This window comes from Biomphalaria glabrata, chromosome 13, assembly GCF_947242115.1.
Source record: "Biomphalaria glabrata chromosome 13, xgBioGlab47.1, whole genome shotgun sequence".
Taxonomy (NCBI): Eukaryota; Metazoa; Mollusca; class Gastropoda; family Planorbidae; genus Biomphalaria; species Biomphalaria glabrata.
Genome location: NC_074723.1, coordinates 27292820 through 27315015, shown reverse-complemented (window position 1 = coordinate 27315015; position 22196 = coordinate 27292820). Strand labels below are relative to the sequence as shown.

The 22196-nt window shown below is 38.1% G+C and overlaps 1 protein-coding gene across 4 annotated transcripts in view; it reads right to left on the bottom strand.

The window, feature by feature from the left end:
* Positions 1-22196, bottom strand: part of LOC106071580 (ephrin type-B receptor 1-B-like) — a 138454-nt gene that overhangs the window by 97414 nt on the left and 18844 nt on the right. For all 4 annotated transcript variants that reach the window (XM_056007531.1, XM_056007533.1, XM_056007532.1 and 1 more), the window contains exon 2: positions 7852-7952. In XM_056007531.1, the coding sequence (XP_055863506.1) occupies positions 7852-7952 (101 nt within the window). The remainder of the gene's footprint in view (positions 1-7851; positions 7953-22196) is intronic.

Sequence of the window (22196 nt, the reverse complement as noted above, 5' to 3'; positions counted from 1 at the left end):
AGCTCCACTACTAGTGCTGGATCTATTGACTCAGTCACATGAAAGACCGTTTTAAAAAAATGATTTAAAGTATGGAGTAGAACAAGAAATGCGTGCTCCAATTTATATCTAACCGTGTGACTGTTTTATCTGAGACCCGGACATCCATTAGTGCTGCGGGAGTTCTCTTATCAGAGGTAGCGTCTCCAAGTGACTAGAATGACTAGCACTACTCAGCAGGACTGACACAAACCAATAGGACTCTTGTGTAGTTTATCCTTGACCTTTGGTTTGGCAAACAAATGGAAGGGACAGGTCAAATTTAGAAACAATAGTCACAGGCTCAAATTATATAACGAAATAGTCAATCCGATGATCAGTTCTACACTAACCAATTAACACTTATGTCTATTGAGAAAATGAGACTAATGACCAGTACGTAGACAAGGGTTGAAACAACATTTCTGTGTGATACGTGTCATGGCATTTAGAGTACACAAAGTGTTCTACAGTCAAATTTTTTTTTTTTTTTTTAAATTTTATTTAATGTTTAATTATGGAAAATTTGTTTTGTTTTCATGTATTTAAAAAAAATGTTTTTCTTGTATTATTATGAGTAAGTAACAAACAAAAAAAATTCCTCCCTACACAGGCGACCAACTTTTGTAACAGTGTTAATTTGCTCTTAATTACAAATGAATGATTTAAAAAAATGGAACATTTTTAAGCCTGTCCCTAGTCCCCCCCCCCCCCCCCCAAAGAACTCCTGGTGAAGTGAATGTGTAAATCTACTCAGAGTCTATCCAAGTCTAATGCTAGTCCAATCCAGCCAGACTTTGAAGACGGTGCGCTAAATGTTCCTGAACGTCTCTATTGATGGAACTCTTTCACGAAGGCGCGGCAATACACGCTGACGTAAGTCTGGTCAAGATAAGAGATTGTCTAGACCAGAATGAATTATAACGGTCAAACCAGAATATTCAGAGTGTGTCCAATTAGCTAATAATTCTTTTCTCAAAGATATACACTGTAAAATTTTAAAATCGTTAGAGCCAATTTCGAGAGCCGTGTACATGTTTTTTACTCCTGTTTCTTCCCATAAAGAATGTTGCAAGCTGAAAAAGGTAATGGTAAAAAAAAAAGGAGTCCATTGCAAAATAAAGACTAGTCTGGGAACAAATGGGCGAAGTCTATATGTAGACATTTAAGAAATGGTGTCAGAAGAGCTCCAGTAATGTTTTCAGTTTAATCCATTGGTACTTTTAATGTCCTCCAACAGTGTAATGTGTTCAATCAGGCTAAACTCCAACGTCAGCAAGCCATGCCTACACTAAATGTGACGACTTGTAGACATTAGAACTGCAATGTTTCCAACCAATACAGCCATTTTGGTGTAGCAGTAATGTGAAGAAGCTATGACGCAGTCCAATAGAGAGCGATTTATGGCAGACCATTTCAGCAAATGGAGCAGAGATTCATTTGTCTCAGATAATAGCCTGCCTAGCCACTCGAACAAATCAGGACGCCTTGTGATATATCTCTGGCTGGTGAATAGAAATCCAATCAATACTTCTGGACAGAATTAAAGGAGGGAGAAAACAGAAATAGATTCAGCTATAAAAAAAAAAGGCTTTTCCATTGAGTGGATTTTTACAATGAACAGCTTAGGTCCATTATATGTCCACTAGGAGGAACAAACGTCCGCTGGCTAAATGTCCACAGGCAGAAACAAACGACTAGCTACATGTCCAAAAGGATGACTACGCCAAGTTTAGTCCAGTGGCTAAATTTCCAAAAGGATGACTACGTCAAGTTTAGTCCAGTGGCTAAATGTCCAGGAAAAGAAACAAGCTCCAGTGGCTATATGTCGACTGGGAGGGAAAAAAAGGTCATTTGATATATGTAACTTTGAAGAGTCCACTAGTTACATGTCCAGTGGAAAGAACAAACGTCCACTAATTAAGTGGACATGAAGAGGAATCAGGTCCAATGGCTAAACACACTATGGGTGATTAGTAAAAAAGAACGATTTGTCTACAAATAGATTAACACTAGAAATCTACTTGAGAAAGAAACATTATGGTAACAATATATATATATATATATATATATTAATGTCGCAACTAATTATTTAGTAACATAGTAAAAATGTTCTGTATCGAATAGCGACGTTTTCATCAATAGGCGATGACGTCATTTTCAGTATTTTTATTCTTGTGTACTAGTTGCTCTCCCCTTGTCGCTTCGACGTTATTATTTCATATGACGTCAAAGTTTTCTTTTTGGTCGTTTGGTGCATTCACGCCATATTGCTCCATGTGTCTTCGTTATTGGATAGCCTTAGCGTTGGCCTTGGTATATATTCTTGAAGGATTATTTGACCCCTGTTTAGGGTGAGTTTTATTTCACATTGTAAAGTTATTTTTTAATATGGATTCGGTCGTATTCGTATTTTGTAATTAGATTAGAGGATTAGAAGAATCTGTTATTTGTCTTTCTATAGGGTCTCAGGTTTCAGGACTCAGGTTTCAAGTCTCAGGTTTTTCGTCTGAGGTTCCAAGTATTAGGTTTCAGGACTGAGGTTCCAGATTCCTATATTCAGACTTGGTGTTACATTGTGACGTTGTGAGTTTTGATGCTACTCTTAAGCTTGATTCTTCATCGTGCAGAACATCCGTCTTGGCTGAAAGACACCTGTGATACCTTGATCAGCTTATTGAAGTGAATCGTCCTCTTACAGAATCTTTGACTTGTATTTGAAATAATAACTCAGTAGTTAATGGAACTAGACTATGATTTAGTAATTTCTCATATCATACTATATACATGTACTTGTATTCATTTACCATTACCGATAATCATGTCATTTCATTGTATAAATCTCATTTTATTAAATTCATAGTTTACGTTTAATCATCATACACATCATTTATTAGTTTATGTACAACTGGGTGTGTATAGTGTGTCTGTTGGGCTGAACTCTGCGACTGAATGATAGGTTCTAAAAGTAATAATAATTTATAAATTAATTGTAAAACATACACACCTTGCAATTAATATTACTTTTAATACCTAGATAAATGAATAATTCAGTAATGAAATCTTCAGACCTGACACTTAACAGACGGAATGATGTTTGAAAGATCTAGTGCTGGCCTAACACGAGTGTGTAGAGCCAGAGACGTCAGCAACAACTCCAGAATGAAAGCTTTCAATCACGCTAACCAACTTGTCTGATCCAAGTCCATTACAGAGACTCGTAAGTCCGGTGACTTCATAATAGACTTTGTAGATGTGTTGTAATTCCGTCCACACGAAATCCTTCACTTGGTGGTAAGCAATCAAATCTTCACTTGGTGGTAAGCCATCAAACCTTCACTTGGTGGTAAGCCATCAAACCTTCACTTATAGGTAAACAATTGAGTAAATGTCGTAGTTAGTATGACAGAACTTACATAACTTAGCAATGCAAATGTTAAAAAAAAAAAAAATTCGACAAAAAATCAAAAATCGTTAGCATAAATGTGTTGAAAATATGGTACATAGTTATCTCCCTCTTACTAAATAGCCTCCCGTGTTTTGTAACAATTAATAGTGAATAGTTGTAAAATGATGTATTTTTATGAAAAAACTGCGTGCATAGTTGATTTTACAAATATAATTTTTCGTGTTCAGAAAAGAATAAAAGTAGCCGTAGCATAAGAATTTTGAATGGTCTATGAATGCCCGATATTCAATATCTTTTCTAGTTAACGAGATCTAAACGGGACGGACGGACAAACAGACCACACAAAACTAATAGCGTCTATTCCATTTTCGGGGGCCGCTAAAAACTACGCAACAAATACTACTCACAGAACTCTTTCCCAACACAGTCTATGTCAGCATTGAAAGAGAATGTGTGTGTGTGTGTGTGTGGAGGGATTGCTGTTTGATGTTAATCACATCTCCTTAAAGTAACTTTGTTTCCTCCATGATCTTCTTCAGTCACTAGGAGTGGAAACCTCAATATTATTCTGAGTAGGATTACTGTACCATAGCTGTGATCACTTAAGTGCTTGGCGTTAACAAAGAAAATCTAAATCTACTACTACACGTTTACTCAACAATTGAATAGCAACGGACGTACTGAGACAACTCTAAATATTATCAGACCCTTCACCCCCACAGTGTGTCACTGCAGCATCCAGGACAAAGTCGCCTCATAAGTCATGACTGCAATCTAGGACAAAGCTGCCCCATCCGTCATGACTGCTAGCTCCGACTGCCTGCTGTGTGCTATAAACACAGAATCTCGCCTGAGATACCTGACGAGTGTATGCGCTATGACATTCCAATGCCTTGAATGGCCAATCACACCCGAATGCTACCTGCGTTTCTCCCCTTACTTGTGTGGAAGTCGGGCCATGCCAAACATACACCAATGATTACCACCACTGTGTGTCTGGCTAATAATGTGATGTAGATTACCTGCAGTTTCTATCAACAGATGGAGTCTCAGCATGGGATACAACCAATTAGTCACACGTCAATCACAACATTAACCAATCAGAAAGGTCAGATTATGTAGAAGGTCATTTCACTTCCAATACAAAAAAAAAAAATTAAAAAAAATCACTATACAAAAAAGAAAGAAAAAAGTGACATTGAAAAAAAAGATTTCATAGAATTCCTTCCTAAACTTGTTCCATTCAACAAGCTATTTATAGAACTCTTTCAAAGTAATTGGATTTCTCTGGATGGGGTTTATTATTCAAATGTATCAAACTAAACAGTCGCTGATTGGAATGGCATGATGACAGTTAAACTAAGGGGTTTTTGTAGTCTCGATGAAACAGTTCTATTTCAACAGGCTTACCTAGCAGTACTGTTAGTGTCAGCTAATTACCAGGTGACTTTATTCAGCAGCTGCCCAGTAGACTGGACCATGTGTTCAATGTGATTGGTTGAACTCATGTCAACACTAAAAGTAAACCTGACCACTAGAAGTCTATACAGTTGATTCAAATGGAGTTCACGTTCCAATCGAATGTCCACTGTGCGCGGCTACCTTGATGGGGTTCACTGAGCTAGCCGCTAGTTCTAGCAAGTGACTAATATCAACAAACAAGCTTGTATCCAGGCCATTGTCCAAGAAAAGTCTCGGCTTTTCGGTGGTTTGTTTTTCTTGGTCTAAGCGTCGCAGTCGTTTGTTCGCCTTCCCTCTTTGATCATGAGGCTTTTTTTTTTCTTTTACCAGCCCCCCCCCCTCCCTTTTTTTTTCCCTTCATTTTTCTTTTTCATTCCGTTATCACTTTGAAAAGGCCCACAACTCCTGCTGGACCGACTTGACTACGTACGCTTCAATGGCTTCCTTTGAGAACCTTCCACCACTATGAGCCTGGGACAACTGTGGCGACAAGGGAATGTGAGACGCTGATCAAACAAACGTCCAGTGAAACAGGAGGTTGAGAAAATATTTTTTCTCTGCTAAGACCAACAACTGGACAGGTCAGTTTATGGACAGGGCGTTGTTGTGAAGCGTGAAATCATTTGCTCCTTTCCAGACCAACAGAGGAGTGACTTTATCTTCTAGTCAGCTGATTTCATACAGCAAGACTAGGGATCCCTCCAGCTTACACTAGTCTACGGACACTGACCATTGATCGGTTTCCATTACAACGAGCTTAGCCTCAGAAGACATTCAATCATGTCGTAGAAAGCAGAGCAACTGGTTTTGTTCGCTACATACATGACTCCAATAACCTTAGTGACACAAGGCATGACAGAAATAAAACAAACAACATTTTTAGATGTGCCATTGTACTGGTGGTCAACAACTGACCCACACTAACCCGCATCAATTCAAAGGGTTAAATTTCTCTCCCTTAATAAAAACAAGTTGGTTTCCCCCCTCCCCTCCCAATTGGAAATCTTTTTTTTTTCGTTCGTACCCGGGATACTATTGTAAAAAAACGCAAGCTTAAAATCTATGGCCATAATTAGAAGATCTGCGAGGCTCGCAAAGACCTTCCTTCAGGGAATAGTACGAGGAAAAAGAAGAAGAGGCAGACAGAGAAAGCGATTGGAGGACAACATAAAAGAATGGACGGGCCTACCATTGAAAGAGGTTCTAAGCAAGGCAAAAGACAGGGAGGAATGGAGAAAGACGGTCGACGAGTCTTGCTTGGTGCCCCAACGGTCCAACAGACTAACTAAGGGATAGGTAAAACCCGGGATACAGCCATTTGACAAAATCAAGTGAACCATTCAAAATGATCTTCCCCTCCCCCTCCCATGTTTTTGTCCACCCCCTGCCGTGGGCATACTTAATAGTCCGCCTGTCTATTTTCTCCTGACAAGATTCCCACTGCGTTTAGTTGGTCCCCTGAATGTACGGTAAACTTACACCGCCACCTACGTGCAGGCAACAATAAGACTAGGGGGAGAGAATCGCTGAAGTAAATAACAAACGTAGAGTTATGTTTCCCTGCTACGTTCGAAGCACTCGGGTCTACAATCACCCCGAAAGCATCCACTCCTTGGCCAAGCACCCAGTCATTACATATCTCGTTCACAAGACGTCATCTCTGGAACTTTTTCGTTCCAACATGTTCATTATACATATGGACCAATAATCCGGACTGATTCCAACATGTTCATTGGAAGATTGGCCATTCTAAGTGAACTGAGAGTTGACATTATGTCTGGAACCACTGGCAAAAAATCAAGTTCTTTACAACCTGAAGTTCATGCACACACAAGGGCGCGCGCCTTCACTTGTACTAGCCTCCAACATCTTTCAGTGCATAGTTTTTACGTAAGCATAGACAGATAGTGTGTGTGTGTGTGTGTGTGTGTGTGTGTGCTGATTGTGTGAGGGAGTGATTTCAAATAAACCAATCAAGTGTTGCGTTCGCAAAAAAAAAAAAGAAAAGAAAAACGCCTCAGATTGAACCATCAATGTGAACCATCAATGCTGAGTTGTTGAAAAACTTGAATGTAATAGCAATGTTTCAAGTGATTGCACTCTATAGAGGTTTAGAGTGAAGCTTATTACACAGAATGCAAAGATATAGATAGATACACTAATGCTTCAATGTCCTCTACATAATTCTCTAATTCAACAGTGACAACTGATCGCAATGGTTGTGTCCTGGAGTCCGACACGTTTCTAAAGCCATTTGTTGTTTCTACAAGCTGAGAGAGGCATTCATGCAAACTGGTGAATAGTTTGAATTCAATCATGGATGTCACAGTCACAGATAAATATGAGTGTAAGATCACGAAAGGACATTTTCAAAGTGGCAAGAAACTTTGTACAAATGTCAATAAATCACAAGATCTAAATACTGTCCTCCAAAAAAGAATTTCATTTTGTCTCGCCATTCAAGCTCTTGATTTCAGCCAGACAGGCCAAAGATTTAGACATGCACACGTAGAGCTCATTGGCCAATAGAGAAACAGTATGGATGTAGACGTGAGAGATCAAATTAAAGGGTGAAACAAAAGGCGGGGGGGGGGGGGGGGGAAACTACTTAACTTAGTGGACTGATGAAAGGGGAAGGGTTAGTGGACAATAGTACTCTGATCCTTCAAACCACATATATATATATAACAAGTCGGTTCCCTCCATATATATATATATTACTCACACCTATCTTTAAGCTAAGCGACCAGAGTTGATATGAAGTGTGTCAGGGCTGGCACCCAGACCAAGAAAACTCCTAGATCTAAATTCTAAACTAGATGGGTCAAAATATGTCTGACCACATCTCGCTTCTGATAAGTTGAATTTAAAACAACATATTCTTGCAATGTGAATTGAAGGCTACCTATTATGTCTGAATGTAGCAGGTAGCACACTGTAGCTGGTAGAACTGGTGTACTTACCCCCAAGTTTTCATTCTCTCCATTCTTAGAATCTGATTTATAAGTAGTCCAACCAAGGACAGGTTTTTGTACAGAATCCACAGCAGAATCCAATAATACAACTGAAAGCATAAAATAGAAATATTTGAAATTCACAAAATATGTTGGGTTGATTTATTGTACAACAGTAACATAATATTTCACAACTCTGGCTGGTTTTCACTGAATTGATGTTGACTCAATGTTTAATAAATGTATGTCATAGTTAACAAAAAAAAAAAAGAAAAATGATTTTGGCTCTTATATTATGCATTACATACACACACACGCACACACACAAACAACAACAAAAAACAACCTGACAATTTCAAAGCAGAAGCCTCGAGAGCTTTCTGTTAGAATGGAAAGACTTAACTTATAACAAATACCATACGCTTCTAAAGTCAAATTAAAAACTATTTGTATTTGTCAGGTGGATACAAAATGTGCCTATTTACAATAGTAATTGAAATTAAGCCATTTAAATAATGTACATTGTCAAAAAATGATAGGTAGGTATGGTAGGTAGTATTCCTATCGTGACCGACTGGTGACCATGGAGCATGACAATCTCAAACAAAGGGGAATTCAGTCCAACGTCCAGGACGTCCTCACTAGCTACCAAGCGCTATGGAGTGGGATGTCATTTATCACAGTGACACACAACAACTTCATTTCATTGTTATGAGAACGACACAGGGGAGGGGGTCCCCTACTTGTTAAGTCTCGACTTCAAGGGAAGGTGCCACCAAAGCTCAAATACATAAAAAAAAAAACGCCCCCCTGCACAGGCCAATTATTTCTATTCTGAGAGAAAAGGGGAAAGACGGTATAGCAGAAGTTTTCAATGGAGGCCAGAACTGATACAGGCTGAATCTAAACCTACAAAGGTAACTGTATTAAAACTTTGGGAGCCAAGTCCCATTTGAAACCTTGGCCATTCAAGACCAACCACTTGTGTTTAGAACGTGATACCAGCGGAACAGGCTGACGCCCGTGGCGAGGCAGAATGGTGACAATGGAAACTTCCCTAGCAGAGAAAGACAAGCAAAAGGCGTGTCAGAGGGTAGGACAATCAAGGCCACTACACTCCAGGAAGAAAAGAAGAGGGAAAAGTGTCCTATTTGATGCCAAGCATCTGTCACTGGGTCAGGGAAGAGGGGGGGGGGCTTGAATATGGTCACTAATGTGTGTCTGGTAAAATTGTGTGTGTGTGTGAGTGATAGAGTGAATGTGTTAAGATTGTTGAGCTTCTAGGTTACAGAGAGAAAGTCCGGTCAGAGATACTAGTTAGGACGTTTCTTGAACACAATAAAACACACAAGATCAGCTTAAGGAATCCAGCTGAACTATTCTAGCATTGCGGGATGAAGGTAATGAGTTGTATTAGAAAGGGAACAGGTTCAATCCCGCAAGATAAAGATTTTGTCCTCGTCGAAACCTATCAACCTTAACCTGAGTTCGTGACCTATACAAAAGATGTCACTAGAATCAAGGTAGCAGACAGCCCAGTCACTTTATTGGCTGACACTGAGACTGTTCCAACATGATCAACACAAAAACTCATAAAGTCTTTCTGTTACCATTTATTTATTTTAGGAATAGGGGTGCCTGGCAAGGGTGATGTGGAATTGAGTTGAACAATTCCCGAGTGTTTACACGACTGTTATCGATTTCATTTGTCAATGTTTTAATACTGCTTTGATTTACTTAGTGAACTAAATACCAGAGCAGACAGGACTCAACACAAGGCGAGTGGAGCCAAGCTGTGCTAGTGTGCCTGCAAAATGTCTCGATAATATCTTCTAGAAATGACTTGTAAGTGGTCATAAAAAAGACTTGTAGATAAATCCAATGGAGTTAACTAGTACATATAAATAATACTGGAATAGTGCAAGCAAATTTGATGTTGGACTTTCAAAGAAAATCAGTAATCACTAGATCTATTTATTGATAGTCAGTACTTTTTGCTGGTATTAATCCAACAGAAATAACAAAAGGAAACTGAGGACGGGGATTTGACTGACTGCTGATTTGTTTGTTTTTTTTCCCAAAACAACGTAGTCCCAGCATATCCCAGTCATCAGTCGCCATCTTAGAGCCCCGACCACACTAAGCCCAGCTACACAAAACATTTCAAATGTAATATAATAGCCCTAAGCTATCTCACTTATTTCCATTGGCAGTATTTTCTATCATGGCGTCACTGCCATCAACTTTGGCCACCTGCTGTGTTCACACCCAGAGATCACTCGATGGCAGCATCACGTGACTAACTGCAAACAAACACTTGGAGAAGGGAGAGTTGGGGGGGGGGGGGGGGCAAGAACAAATCCCATAAAGTGATGCGTGGAGTAGCTAACCTCAGAGGCAATCGATGGAATACGAACATCCCGAGACGGGGAAGAAAGGGAAAACTGTCAAGTAATTGAATAGTCTATAATTACTCGAGTCTAAGACAACCAGAACAGAATATCTACAAACATTCTGAAACCACAACACACCCACACATAGAGATTGAGCAAGCAATTAAGTTATCAATCAACCCACACACACAATATGTTGGTGAGACAAGACAATTTAATGAGCGGGAAGGTAGACACACATATAAGTATAGACACATAGACACAGTTTACGATGGATGTTTTTAATCTATTAGAAATGTCCCGGGTATTTCTATTCTATAAAACTAAGTAAGGTGTAGTCTTCAATGTATATTACTTGCGTAATGTGACGGGGGAAAAAGTTTATATTTCAATGCACTGACGTATATTTCTGTTAGTAAATAATAAGAATGTCTTAATAAGTCTATGGTTATTACCAAGCCAGGATCTGGACTAGAAGGAGCAATAGCTTTATAGCTCCTGTAGACTTTCTAGACTAATGGTCTCAGAGTAATTAAAAAGTGTTTGATGAGCCTGTCTCTAGACTACTCCAATGATACAACTACTATTGCAGCGAGACTGTCTCTAGACTACTCCAATGATACAACTACTATTGCAGCGAGACTGTCTCTAGACTACTCCTATGATACAACTACTATTGCAGTGAAACTGTCTCTAGACTACCCCTATGATACAACTACTATTGCAGTGAAACTGTCTCTAGACTACCCCTATGATACAACTACTATTGCAGCGAGACTGTCTCTAGACTACTCCTATGATACAACTACTATTGCAGTGAAACTGTCTCTAGACTACCCCTATGATACAACTACTATTGCAGTGAAACTGTCTCTAGACTACCCCTATGATACAACTACTATTGCAGCGAGACTGTCTCTAGACTATCCCTATGATACAACTACTATTGCAGCGAGACTGTCTCTAGACTACTACTATGGTAGAACTACTATTATCTGTTATGTTCATATTCAAAATATGCACACACAAAAAATGTTTTTCTTTATATAAACCTGAATGAAATCTAGTTCCTCAACTGGACACTGAAAGCAGTTGTTTACAAGGAATAAAGAGAAATGAATTTTTGTGTTAAGAAGAACAGAATTCTTTCACCAAATCCTTCTCAGTGCAAACCAACTCAACTTAGAGATTTGTTAGTTCGTTGAATCAAAGTGCGTCAATACTAATTAGTTTAAGACAAAAGCATTATAGCTACAGGTCATGGACTATTAGTGGACTTTTGTTATTAAATTCATTCTAGACATTATTATTATTATTAATAATATATAATAAATTCAATTGGTAAAAATGAAAAGACTAAAATACAAAATTTTCATTCCAAAAGAAAGTTCACATCTTTTTCTATCTAGATCTTCACTTACATTTGTGTAGCAATGCACACACAGTTCATAAGCACTCAAGATGACCTAAGGTCATCATAGTTGCTGACCTTCTTGGTCAGTACTACTTTAACAATCTCTATAATTACACATTTGTTTTGGTAAAGCTGTGTCTTGACACGACAACCTGACCGCCTGACGAGTTTGATGGGGAAAGAAATAGCGTGTGTGTGTTTGCGCGCTAACTAGCTGGGTGGAGTGTCAGGAACAGAAAGCAGACGACTTCAACCTCGACATAAGTTTATGATAAACATAATTAGTTTTCTCCTCCCCCGGGTCCATTGATGACAGATGCACTCAAAGTGACCATAGACCAAAACGTGGCTAGTACTTGAACTGTTTCATGTAAACATGCCGACCTACGTCTTTCCACTGTAGAGATAACAGTCGCAACACACAGGGGTCACAAGGGTCAACTCTGGACGTCCATTTGGTGTGGAGAGTTGGGTTAGATCTAACTAGGCAGCGAAGCACTAAACACAAAGTCTTAGAAGGTGTTTCAAAGGGAGACAGTGTAACAAGTTGAGCTAATAAATCATGGGCAGTTGAAGACAACGTTCAGAAATTGATATCCATGCACTGACCACACACACCCGTGGTCACTTAGCAACAAGCACGTTATGGACTATTGGGAAATCCAACAAAATTCTGTTCAATCGTACACACGAACTTGAATGTACTTTCATTTATTCCATTAATTGATTTTCTTTTGGACTATGCAATCTCTTTCTAGGAGACATTTTAACTAGAAACAAGCCAAGTGTCCTGTCAAAGTTTGTGTTCTATAATGTAGTCTCTACTTCACTGAAGATCTATTTCTTCGGAAACATTAAGCGACTACAGGAGCACAGCCCTGTTGTAAAGGTGACATACACAAGTTGAATATTCTTCTTTCTACAGCCCGAGGCTGTTCACTGCACCCATGTGTACACACACACACACACACACAACACACTGAACGGAATGGGGAAAAGGACTTAAACTGTTCAATACTTAAACTGTTCAGTGCGAAGAAGATGAAAAAATAAGTGTGTCATTAAAGTCTGTCCATGTCTCTTAACATGTCTATGACTGTAAAAGTCAAGTCTATGAGTCTGTTATCGGAGGGTATCTAGTGTTCTTAGATGTTGCGCGCATAAGCGTTTAAGATTTCATAAACAAATATACGCCTTTTAGATTATAGTTTATTTTATCTACCTATGTTAATATATTGATATGTAAATGTTAATTTAAAAAAAACACGAGGCAACGATATTTATTTACAAGTACATAAAACCACATCTATCTTTAGCACAGTCTCTTCATATCGGCTCTAGACTTGGGCGGGACTCGTTCTCTAGTTGTCAACATCCTTCTCAGTCTATTTTCTAGCAGTGAGCACCTTCTGCACTACCCTGAATGGCAGTGTGCATGGCAGGGTTATAACAATAATATGTAAATGTTAATTGGAAAAAAAAACGCTAAAGCTAACATTCTAATAAAATAATTTAACCTTTTTATTTTTAAAAAAAACATTGATAAAGTGTTGTTACGAAAACTCATTTGCATGTAATGGAATATTACTAAAAGTTTTAGTGAATTGTCACTAGAAAAAAATATGTTCTACGTTGAATGACGCCATTTTCAGATGAGGTTATGAAACCAAGTCGGCTTCACGAACATATAGCAATATCCCAAAAAAAAAATGTAAGAATATTCATGAACAATTAAAACAATCTACTATTAAAACAATGCTAAAAACAAAAAAAAGGCAAAGCAGGATATGTTTTAGTGACCTCTTAGAAAAATTCATTGTTTTTTTAAAGTCTTATGATATTGTTGGAAATTGATTAAAACTAATATTATTTTTTTTAAACATATGCTACACAAAAAGACTTTTTTTCTTTTTTCTGTTAGTGATGAAATATTATTTCAAAATGGTCTAGTTATGTAGCTGATGAGGACATATAGGAAACCATCAGTGGTTGGACGCTACAATGGCTTCATAAGTAATATAGAATAAAGAACAAATCTATTCACAATTCACCTTGTGAGTTCTGATACACAGGCAACATTTTAATAAAAGTTTAGTCCGCAATTTCAAATACAAACCCATGACGAAACTAATTTCATCTTTCAACGGTTGTGTGAAACAAATGATGAAAAAGAGATAAGACTCTAGTTGTAAACTGAAGTTCGCTGGATTTCGAAAGGGATTTGTTATTGCTCGTTTTTGTTCAGCTCTTAAATACAATTTTAAGAATTTTTTTATTTTTGTTTTAGAAACAGAAAGATTCAACGGTTGGCGATGACTTAAAGCAGAGTTTTACAATGTCACAGAACTTGTTATTTGTTGACCAATGAATGACTGCCTAAGGACACCGATATCTATGCCACTCACCTAACAATGCTCTAGGAAGACATGACCATTCGCTTCTACGATAAAAATAAATACATATACATAACAATTATTACACATCTGTTACTGACGTTCAAATTGAGTTGCTGGAAAAAAATATGGTGGGGGAGGAGGGGGGAGAATTTAAAAATCCTCCGGCCCCCACTTGAAGCGGGGGGGGGGGGGGGCGCCAAAATTAGTGTTTTTTATTTAATTAAATTAAATATTACGCAAAATGCAGACTTACGGGGGGGGGGGGCACCTCTGTAACTCCGTCCTCCTCTAAGCTCGCCAAAGAAGATCGCCTTTTGGCATAAGTGACAGCATAAAAATTAATAAATAAATGACATTTTGTTTAAATTTGCCTTCTCACACTTTTTTATAAATGTTTTTCTTAGAAGGGGGCGCTGGCGGATTTTTTAATAGAAAAAAATACGAGAAGGGGGCGGTAGGCCAAAAAAGGTTGAAGACCACCGGTCTAGATCAATTATAATATCTAGATCAATAACATGTTTTATGCAAAATAATTAATGCAATCTCACTCAAAATAAGATTTCTTTTTAAGAAGTATAAATATATAACTTGTTTTCCTGATTCATTTGAATGCATTCCATGTTATGACCAGAGCCCTAAAGGTCACAGTGTGATCATTGCATCATTTCTTCCTCTGCCACACTGCGTGGTCGTAATGGGGAGGTGAAGACGGCTTTGTTGCTGCTGAATTATTCACACACAGACATGTTGCCCCCATTCAGGTGTTAACGCGTCACGGATGAAGGGAGGATAGGCGCCCCGGGCGATGCAGGACAGGTTTTAGTCATTGACTAAATCAATAGAATCACACAGCGTGTCACATTAGGTCAGTGTCGGGCTAGTTCTGAACTGGGACTTAGCCACTGGATCATCTAGTGTCGGGCTAGTTCTGAACTGGGACTTAGCCACTGGATCATCTAGTGTCGGGCTAGCTCTGAACTGGGACTTAGCCACTGGATCATCTAGTGTCGGGCTAGTTCTGAACTGGGACTTAGCCACTGGATCATCTAGTGTCGGGCTAGTTCTGAACTGGGACTTAGCCACTGGATCATCTAGTGTCGGGCTAGCTCTGAACTGGGACTTAGCCACTGGATCATCTAGTGTCGGGCTAGTTCTGAACTGGGACTTAGCCACTGGATCATCTAGTGTCGGGCTAGTTCTGAACTGGGACTTAGCCACTGGTTCATCTAGTGTCGGGCTAGTTCTGAACTGGGACTTAGCCACTGGTTCATCTAGTGTCGGGCTAGTTCTGAACTGGGACTTAGCCACTGGTTCATCTAGTGTCGGGCTAGTTCTGAACGGAGACTTAGCCACTGGTTCATCTAGTGTCGGGCTAGTTCTGAACTGGGACTTAGCCACTGGTTCATCTAGTGTCGGGCTAGTTCTGAACTGGGACTTAGCCACTGGTTCATCTAGTGTCGGGCTAGTTCTGAACGGAGACTTAGCCACTGGATCATCTAGTGTCGGGCTAGCTCTGAACGGAGACTTAGCCACTGGTTCATCTAGTAAGGCTTCAGTATGTATAAAAACAACAAACAATGCAACCTAGAATTGTAAATTGGATCTAAAACTAACAGAATCCGATGTGAGTACATCCCTATCAACAAAACGTGAACTAAACCTAGCTCCAAGTCTCTCTCTCTCTCGTACACCCACCCTAAGGTTAGAAACCAAATATTTCAGTTGAGCAGGTTGAGATGCACGGCATTTGTTGAGTGAAAACCTTAAGAGCTAGTCTCCTTCTATCCAAGTGTCTCCCACTTTCAAGTACTACTCACCATCTAGAAACTCAAACGTACAATGGAATCTCTACTACAAAAACATGTACAAGTCTACATCTAAACCTAGCACATATTCCTCCTTCCATCCCTCCTTAATGAAGCTGATGACTTGTTGTAAGAGCAATGACTTTGCCTTTAATAACTTCTAAATGAGGGATTTAAAACAAAAGGAACATCTATTAGCCAGCCCTTATTCCGCACACCTCCACCCCCAAATGATGGTTATGGGCTTGTATAAAATAAATCTACTTAGTGTTTCTTAGAGATAGTGAAACTAGAAATAGTTAGATTGTTGGTGTATCCGGTGTAAGAAAATAAAGGAAGCGTTGATAAGGCTACAGCTATATAGTGTTTCAAAGACATCTGACAATTGTGTGCACCATTTAGCAGTAAATCCTTTGAATAGGACATCTGTTGACTATTTCAGTAGACTTTTACTCTAGGACTTGAAAACTTTGAACAGGACATCTTTTTACTGTTGCAGTAGACTTTCACTCTAAGGCTTGAAAACTAAGCTAAAAACAAATTGGCGAATAGCAAGCTGTGATAGAGGAGATTTGATACGAAGATCAACTGCCACACATTGTTCAAATTATAGATCAATTTTGTTTTATTGAAAAAGCTTATATCGACTCTGTATGGTAAACCGTTTGTAAACGTTATTTTTCCCACACCCAAACTCGGATCAAGCTGAAATTTGGTACAATTATTTCTTTTACCTTAAAACACAAGAATCAATTTAAAAACTTCACCAATTAGTTAATTTAGGCCTACTTTTGGTAATAAATTATGTTATTTGGTATCTTGAACAAGGGAAATAAATCGTACTAGAAAGATGCTGTAAATTTAATTAGTCCCCTTAAGGACTCTTAAGCCCTGAGTGAACATTTTTTTATGCATTAAAAAAAAACGATCATGTAAACATTCAAAAATATACCCCCCCCCTTTCTTCCCCCCCCCCTTTCTTCCCTCCCTCCTTTTACAACTGGCCCAGACAAGTGATAGGATCATAGCGTATTGAGAAAGCTAAAAGCTAAACAAAAACAATTGGTAAAAATATTTTTAATCGCACAGATTTATTATGTCCATGTCCATGACTACATGACTGACCTAAACTAGTTGATACAATTATACTTAATATAAGTTAAATGACTGACCTAAACTAATTGATACAATTATACTTAATATAAGTTACATGACTGACCTAAACTAATTGATACAATTATACTTAATATAAGTTACATGACTGACCTAAACTAATTGATACAATTATACTTAATATAAGTTACATGACTGACCTAAACTAGTTGATACAATTATACTTAATATAAGTTACATGACTGACCTAAACTAATTGATACAATTATACTTAATATAAGTTACATGACTGACCTAAACTAATTGATACAATTATACTTAATATAAGTTACACGACTGACCTAAACTAGTTGATACAATTATACTTAATATAAGTTACATGACTGACCTAAACTAATTGATACAATTACACTTAATAGGCCTATAAGTTACACGACTGACCTAAACTAATTGATACAATTACACTTAATAGGCCTATAAGTTACACGACTGACCTAAACTAATTGATACAATTACACTTAATAGGCCTATAAGTTACATGACTGACCTAAACTAATTGATACAATTATACTTAATATAAGTTACATGACTGACCTAAACTAATTGATACAATTACACTTAATGTAAGATTGTATTTTTTTTTAAAGTATTTTTTCAGTTGGCGACATTAAAGTTCAATTGAGTTTCTTTGACATTATTGAGTTTGTCGTGAACTCTCCAATACAATTCTAGTTGGATGAAACATGTCCAGACTTACTAACACGAAAAGTTTAGACAGAATTCTACATAAGACGGTACCTAAGATAAGATCTCCAGACCAGATTTAGTTTTAAGATGATTTTATTTTGAAAAAAATATCATTATTAAACCAGAGTGTTCTACGTGTGGCCAATTAGTTAGATGTCACATAAATTGTCCAATTTCTAGTCGTTTTTAGGATCCATGGAATGTTCAAGCTTCCATGTTGAACCCATGAAGAATTTGCAATAAGAGGAATTCTAAAATAGTAATGTGAAGTACTTAGCGATATTAAACGTCAGTCTGAAAACTATGGATACTAGATTAATAAAAGAACAATGTATTATTGCTGTCTATCTGGGTATCGTGTGATTATAATATAATAAATAACATGCAATAAATGCAGCTTACGCTAAGACTTAAAATACTTTACATTTAAAACAGCAAATAAACTTCAAAAAAGCCAAAAATTGTTTAAACCTCTTTTAAAAAAAAAATATTTTAAACATGATTTTAATAATATTTTTTACAAACACACACACCCCATTATGTTTTGTGATCTCTTGTCCCTCCCCTTTTATGTGTCTTTGTGAGGTTCTAAAGTGTCCAATGTGTCTTTGTGAGGTTCTAAAGTGTCCAATGTGAGGTTCTAAAGTGTCCAATGTGTCTTTGTGAGGTTCTAAAGTGTCCAATGTGAGGTTCTAAAGTGTCCAATGTGAGGTTCTAAAGTGTCCAATGTGAGGTTCTAAAGTGTCCAATGTGTCTTTGTGAGGTTCTAAAGTGTCCAATGTGTCTGTGTGAGGTTCTAAAGTGTCCAATGTGTCTGTGAGGTTCTAAAGTGTCCAATGTTTCTGTGTGAAGTTCTAAAGTGTCCAATGTTTCTGTGTGAGGTTCTAAAGTGTCCAATGTTTCTGTGTGAAGTTCTAAAGTGTCCAATGTTTGTGTGTGAGGTTCTAAAGTGTCCAATGTTTGTGTGTGAGGTTCTAAAGTGTCCAATGTTTGTGTGTGAAGTTCTAAAGTGTCCAATGTTTGTGTTTGAGGTTCTAAAGTGTCCAATGTTTCTGTGTGAGGTTCTAAAGTGTCCAATGTTTGTGTGTGAGGTTCTAGAGTGTCCAATGTTTGTGTGTGAAGTTCTAAAGTGTCCAATGTTTGTGTGTGAAGTTCTAAAGTGTCCAATGTTTGTGTGTGAGGTTCTAAAGTGTCCAATGTTTGTGTGTGAGGTTCTAAAGTGTCCAATGTTTGTGTGTGAGGTTCTAAAGTGTCCAATGTTTGTGTGTGAGGTTCTAAAGTGTCCAATGTTTCTGTGTGAGATTCAGTTATTTAGTCTTCCAAGCGAACACCAGTAACCTTGATCTACCAGTTTGTGACCAGATACACACTGTGGCCTGAGTGTAGTTATTGATTTCTTCCAACCTGGAAGACTGGAACGTGTCAGCAATTTGTTGCGTGACATCGACCACTGACAGTCTCATCAACAAACTGAATGGACAGACTTTCCAACTAACTTTATAAACTGAATGGACAGACTTTTCAACTGACTTTATAAACTGTCTCAACCACAAACTGAATGGACAGACTTTCCAACTGACTTTATAAACTGTCTCAACAACAAACTGAATGGACAGACTTTCCAACTGACTTTATAAACTGTCTCAACCACAAACTGAATGGACAGACTTTCCAACTGACTTTATAAACTGTCTCAACCACAAACTGAATGGACAGACTTTCCAACTGACTTTAAAAACTGTCTCAACAACAAACTGAATGGACAGACTTTCCAACTGACTTTATAAACTGTCTCAACAACAAACTGAATGGACAGACTTTCCAACTGACTTTATAAACTGTCTCAACCACAAACTGAATGGACAGACTTTCCAACTGACTTTATAAACTGTCTCAACCACAAACTGAATGGACAGACTTTCCAACTGACTTTATAAACTGTCTCAACCACAAACTGAATGGACAGACTTTCCAACTGACTTTATAAACTGTCTCAACAACAAACTGAATGGACAGACTTTCCAACTGACTTTATAAACTGTCTCAACAACAAACTGAATGGACAGACTTTCCAACTGACTTTATAAACTGTCTCAACCACAAACTGAATGGACAGACTTTCCAACTGACTTTATAAACTGTCTCAACCACAAACTGAATGGACAGACTTTCCAACTGACTTTAAAAACTGTCTCAACAACAAACTGAATGGACAGACTTTCCAACTGACTTTATAAACTGTCTCAACAACAAACTGAATGGACAGACTTTCCAACTGACTTTATAAACTGTCTCAACCACAAACTGAATGGACAGACTTTCCAACTGACTTTATAAACTGTCTCAACCACAAACTGAATGGACAGACTTTCCAACTGACTTTATAAACTGTCTCAACCACAAACTGAATGGACAGACTTTCCAACTGACTTTATAAACTGTCTCAACAACAAACTGAATGGACAGACTTTCCAACTGACTTTATAAACTGTCTCAACAACAAACTGAATGGACAGAATTTCTAACTGACTTTATCAAGAAAGCTCAGTGCCATCAGATCTGGACAAAGTGCTTTGCTCCTCTCCATTAAGACTAGAACAGATTTATATATATATATATATATATCCATCCCTCTATATTATATAATATAATATATACATACATATATGTGTGTGTGTGGTGTATATGTGAGTGAGAGAGAGAATAACTTTTCATTAGTAAGCAAGGAAGCAGCAATTCATATAAAATACAATTTAAAGAAGACTTTAAGAACAAAGATAATATAGTCTGTATTGAAACTATTAGAGTTCGAATGATTCTTATTAGATCTAGATCTAGGCCTACGTAGAAGAGAGGGAGAGAGAAAGGTTGCGCAGTTAGTCAAGCGTGTAACTAGAGGTGGAAAGACAACTCCCTGTGTTGGCCTGTACACCGTGAAGACTTGAAAGACAAGTATGTTTGGCTCTGACTCGGCCCGGTCTCCAAACAATTACCGCCAGCCCACAGGAACCATTTCACGCAGCTATTCAAAATCAAGGTGCACATCGTGGATTTCCTAAGCTGTCAATCGTGCGGCAGCTCTCCCCTGGCCATCAACTGCACACTTGATCGTTCAGGACAACGAATGAGAACTACAAAAGTTCAAAAAGAAACATGTCATGGTCTGTGCGGCTTCAGTTCAATGTTTAGGCCCGAAAACATTGACTCTTAATGTGCAGCCAAGACTTGTGTCATTTAGTTGTTTCCTCTTGAACTGTACAGGATTTGAAAAGGTGACACAAGACAAAGTAGACAGGACTATTTCTGTCAGTACCAACAATAAGCTATGACATTGGCTAGTGGGTCAAGCCACATGAATAAAATAATCAAATTTTATGGACACAGAAATTCTAAAACATTACAATATGTCAGGACTAGTACGCCATTGATTGGCGGACAGAAGACTAAAACATGAAGAAGAGATCTATGTCAAGGCAAAGTTTAGAGAATGACACTCTATTCTGAAAAATGTAGGGGAAACGTTTAAATTGACCATGGAAATGATTGGAAATTGTTGACGCTTTTATGTTTCTGTGAGAAGACGAACTGCTACTTCAGTACACTGTACATTGCAGTACTCATCTAGTGTACACTGTACATTGTAGTACTCACCAAGTGTACACTGTACATTGCAGTACTCATCTTGTGATCATCTAGTGTACACTGTACATTGTAGTACTAATCTAGTGTACACTGTACACTGTAGTGCTCATCTAGTGTACACTGTAGTACTTATCTAGTGTACACTGTAGTACTCATCTAGTGTACACTGTACATTGAAGTACTAATCTAGTGTATACTGTACATTTTAGTACTTATCAAGTGTACACTGTACATTGTAGTACTCATCTAGTGTACACTTTTCACTATAGTACTCATTTAGTGTTGCAAGTGGAAAAAAATCAAGTGAAATCTTTGTTGTTGTCAATAAATGTCATTGTCTTGGTTAGTTCACACACACACACAGACAGTATTATGGTTTCATTGAACTCCAGGCTAGATTTAGAACTCCATCCAATATTTCCCAGCGTTCATTCAGCGTCTGCTAGCAAACTCTGAGAGACACAGCAGACGACATAATACCGAATCAATCGTTCCGCCCTCTATTTTAAGACTTCATATCGCCTAAGCATTACTCCAGTTTTCGCGCATCGTTAAAATTGTACGCGGCTAGAAAAGGGGAGGTGGTGGCATTGAACTTGCTGGGACCCTGGAAGATTTTATTAGTGTAGCCCAGTCATAAATTGGGGTTTCCACCAAGAGTAGCTCCGCCTGCTGGATGTGATCTACAAGTGCTCTATGCTGTGCATTATTTACTGCTCTACAGACTGAGACGTGGAGGCGTTCCACGAATGTTTGGTTGGGTACACTCAGCTCTATTGGTAAATAGACATTTCTATGGGAAGACGACACAATTCTCTATAGACTCAAGACACGTCTCCAAGCT